Source organism: Plasmopara halstedii (assembly GCF_900000015.1).
Source record: "Plasmopara halstedii genome assembly, contig: Scaffold_614, whole genome shotgun sequence".
Taxonomy (NCBI): Eukaryota; Oomycota; class Peronosporomycetes; order Peronosporales; family Peronosporaceae; genus Plasmopara; species Plasmopara halstedii.
In genome coordinates, this window is record NW_020187532.1 from 279,808 (window position 1) to 282,083 (window position 2,276).

The 2,276-nt window shown below is 42.2% G+C and overlaps 2 protein-coding genes across 2 annotated transcripts in view; one reads left to right on the forward strand and one right to left on the reverse strand.

The window, feature by feature from the left end:
* Positions 1-1,367: 1,367 nt before the first annotated feature.
* On the forward strand, positions 1,368-1,762 carry PHALS_12092 (uncharacterized protein; the record flags this gene model as incomplete). Its single annotated transcript, XM_024727567.1, has 2 exons — positions 1,368-1,485; positions 1,548-1,762. 2 exons carry the CDS (start codon positions 1,368-1,370, stop codon positions 1,760-1,762), a joined length of 333 nt encoding a protein of 110 aa, XP_024578132.1.
* Positions 1,763-2,096: 334 nt separating this feature from the next.
* PHALS_12093 (uncharacterized protein) overlaps positions 2,097-2,276 on the reverse strand; it is a gene marked incomplete at both ends in the record, with an annotated part of 473 nt that continues 293 nt past the window's right edge. Inside the window, 2 exons of the mRNA XM_024727568.1 lie at positions 2,097-2,122; positions 2,181-2,201. Of these exons, the coding sequence (XP_024578133.1) occupies positions 2,097-2,122; positions 2,181-2,201 (47 nt within the window). The remainder of the gene's footprint in view (positions 2,123-2,180; positions 2,202-2,276) is intronic.

Sequence of the window (2,276 nt, forward strand, 5' to 3'; positions counted from 1 at the left end):
AGATGGGCTACCTTAGCGGAGTAATAGCGGGAACTGATTCGTACAGCAAAGCTTTGAGTCTCGATTTGTCTAGTCAGCGAAATAATTGCTTTGGAGCTTCTACTTTTACTGGAGCGCTACAAACCGGATCCCAATCCAATATAACGTCTCTCGGCTCTTTATCAAATCTTACGATCGGTGAAAATTTATCGTTCAGTTGATCATCGCGCTCGTTATTGATAACAGGAACTTCAAGCTACTTCGATTGTCGAGAATATCGCCAGAACGGGAATATATACGATTTAAGGCTTCTTGGATACAATAACAGAGTTAAAAAATTCTGGTACCGCAACGCCAAATAAATTCCTATTATGCGACTCAAGCTCGAATATCGGAGGCCTGAATCCGGGGGACGGCTACTACTCTGACTTGCACGAACTTGCGCCAGGGCTCGACGTATTATGACCTATCATATTTTTAGCATCCATCCGACTTCCCTTTCGCTCAATAATCTGTCAACAAGTGGGGATATTCACTGCTCCGGCGTTATCAGTGTTTTTTTGGCGTATTGATACCAAACAGCTATTATAACAGTATGATCGCCGACAGAGCTTGGGATCAACTATACAGCAACGAATCAATATTTCTCAATCACTGGTAGCGTATTGGACTTTCATGATGGTTCTTACACACGAATGATGACTCTAACCGGGTCAAATACGACCTCTGTTTGATGTCAGATCCAAGTCCATAATTGCTATTGATCAACTACAGCGAACGCGTCATGGATTGGGAACATCACAAACAACGACCTCGGATTTGGGGTCAATAACTCGACGTCGATGATTCTAACTACCAAAGATCGTCTTGGGTTTAGTACTTCAACCCCTTTAGCTCCGCTGCACGTCCCTGGTAGCAAAAAAATGTATTTGGAGCAGGAAAACCCAGTGTCTATAGATTGAGAACAAACGGTGGTAATACCGAATCAGCTTTGGGACCAATCAGTTATTCCGTGAGCATTTTGTTCGGTGGATATATAGGATGCAGTGCTCTGGCAATGACATTTGACCGTCGTTTGAAGCAGAACATTCAACCTTGTCCAATTAACTGAGTAAAGCGGCTCTACAATAGCTGTGAGGTCAAGCTATGTGACTGGGTCGAGTCGAAAAACAAGCCTGAACAAGAGGTTGGTCTCATAGCTCAGAGTTGGGTCTCAGCCCATCTAACTCACTAAGCAGCAGCTCAACATTGACTATAGTCGGATTAGTGCGTATAACATGAAGATGATTCAGCATTTTTTGGGTGAAGCAGATAGAGTAAAAGATCGTTTGGCTAATATTGAATCATAAGGATTGAGCGCTTGGAGTTAAGCCCTTTGAAGAGCGAGCATGGGTACTGGAAAGCTACGAAAAATTGATTTTGGCGCCGGTGGCTATACTCATTATCGGGATCAAACCCCTTTGGAAGCATACTCACATCTTGATCATAAAAATAAGAAGAAACGACGTGGATACTCTTTCAGACACAAAGGTGATTACCCAGAACCATAATCGGATTTCTATGTTTAGAAGTTTCTTTGGAAATAAATACAAGAAATGGGTTGCGTACCAAGCAAAAACCCCATGATGAACCTGCTCAGGTAATTGGTTCTACAATCATGCACGCTGATCAGATCGCAGCTCTCGGAGATAGTGCATTTGTTCCTATCAGAGACGCGAAGACAGGGGAAGAATGGGTATACAAGCTGAAAGAAAAAAAGTATATATTGCGGAATGGCGAATAGAGCTGATAGATCTGGTATTGCTTAGATAGCAAACGGCATTACAGTTCTAGTCTTTTTTTACGGTTGGTAAGCCAATGCGCGACCACCCTCTATCTAAGTCGATGCATCAACCTTCCTGATAGACTTATCAAGATCAGAAGCCCAAAAAGCTGCCTGAGTCCTCTGCGGACGGCCATTAATGATAAGATATTTCATGATAGCTTAAAGCTCGGCTACGTTGAGATCAGCGTAGTTTCCATAGCTACCAGCTGAGCTGGAAATAGTTCGGGGGTTGAAAAAGAACATGTTTTTTATAGTAGTCGCGTGATAATTTCCTTGACTTCTTTATCATCAATCATTCAATTGCTGTACATGTCCACACTAAGCGATTAAAGTTACTTGATGATTGAACTATTATCATTACCGAGTTCGAGCTCACCTTTTAGCTTATCATATTCAGCTTTAGAGATTCTAACAGATCCTCAACCCGATCATGGAAATTGTACTGAAGATGAGTAATCGCGAGAATCTCCTT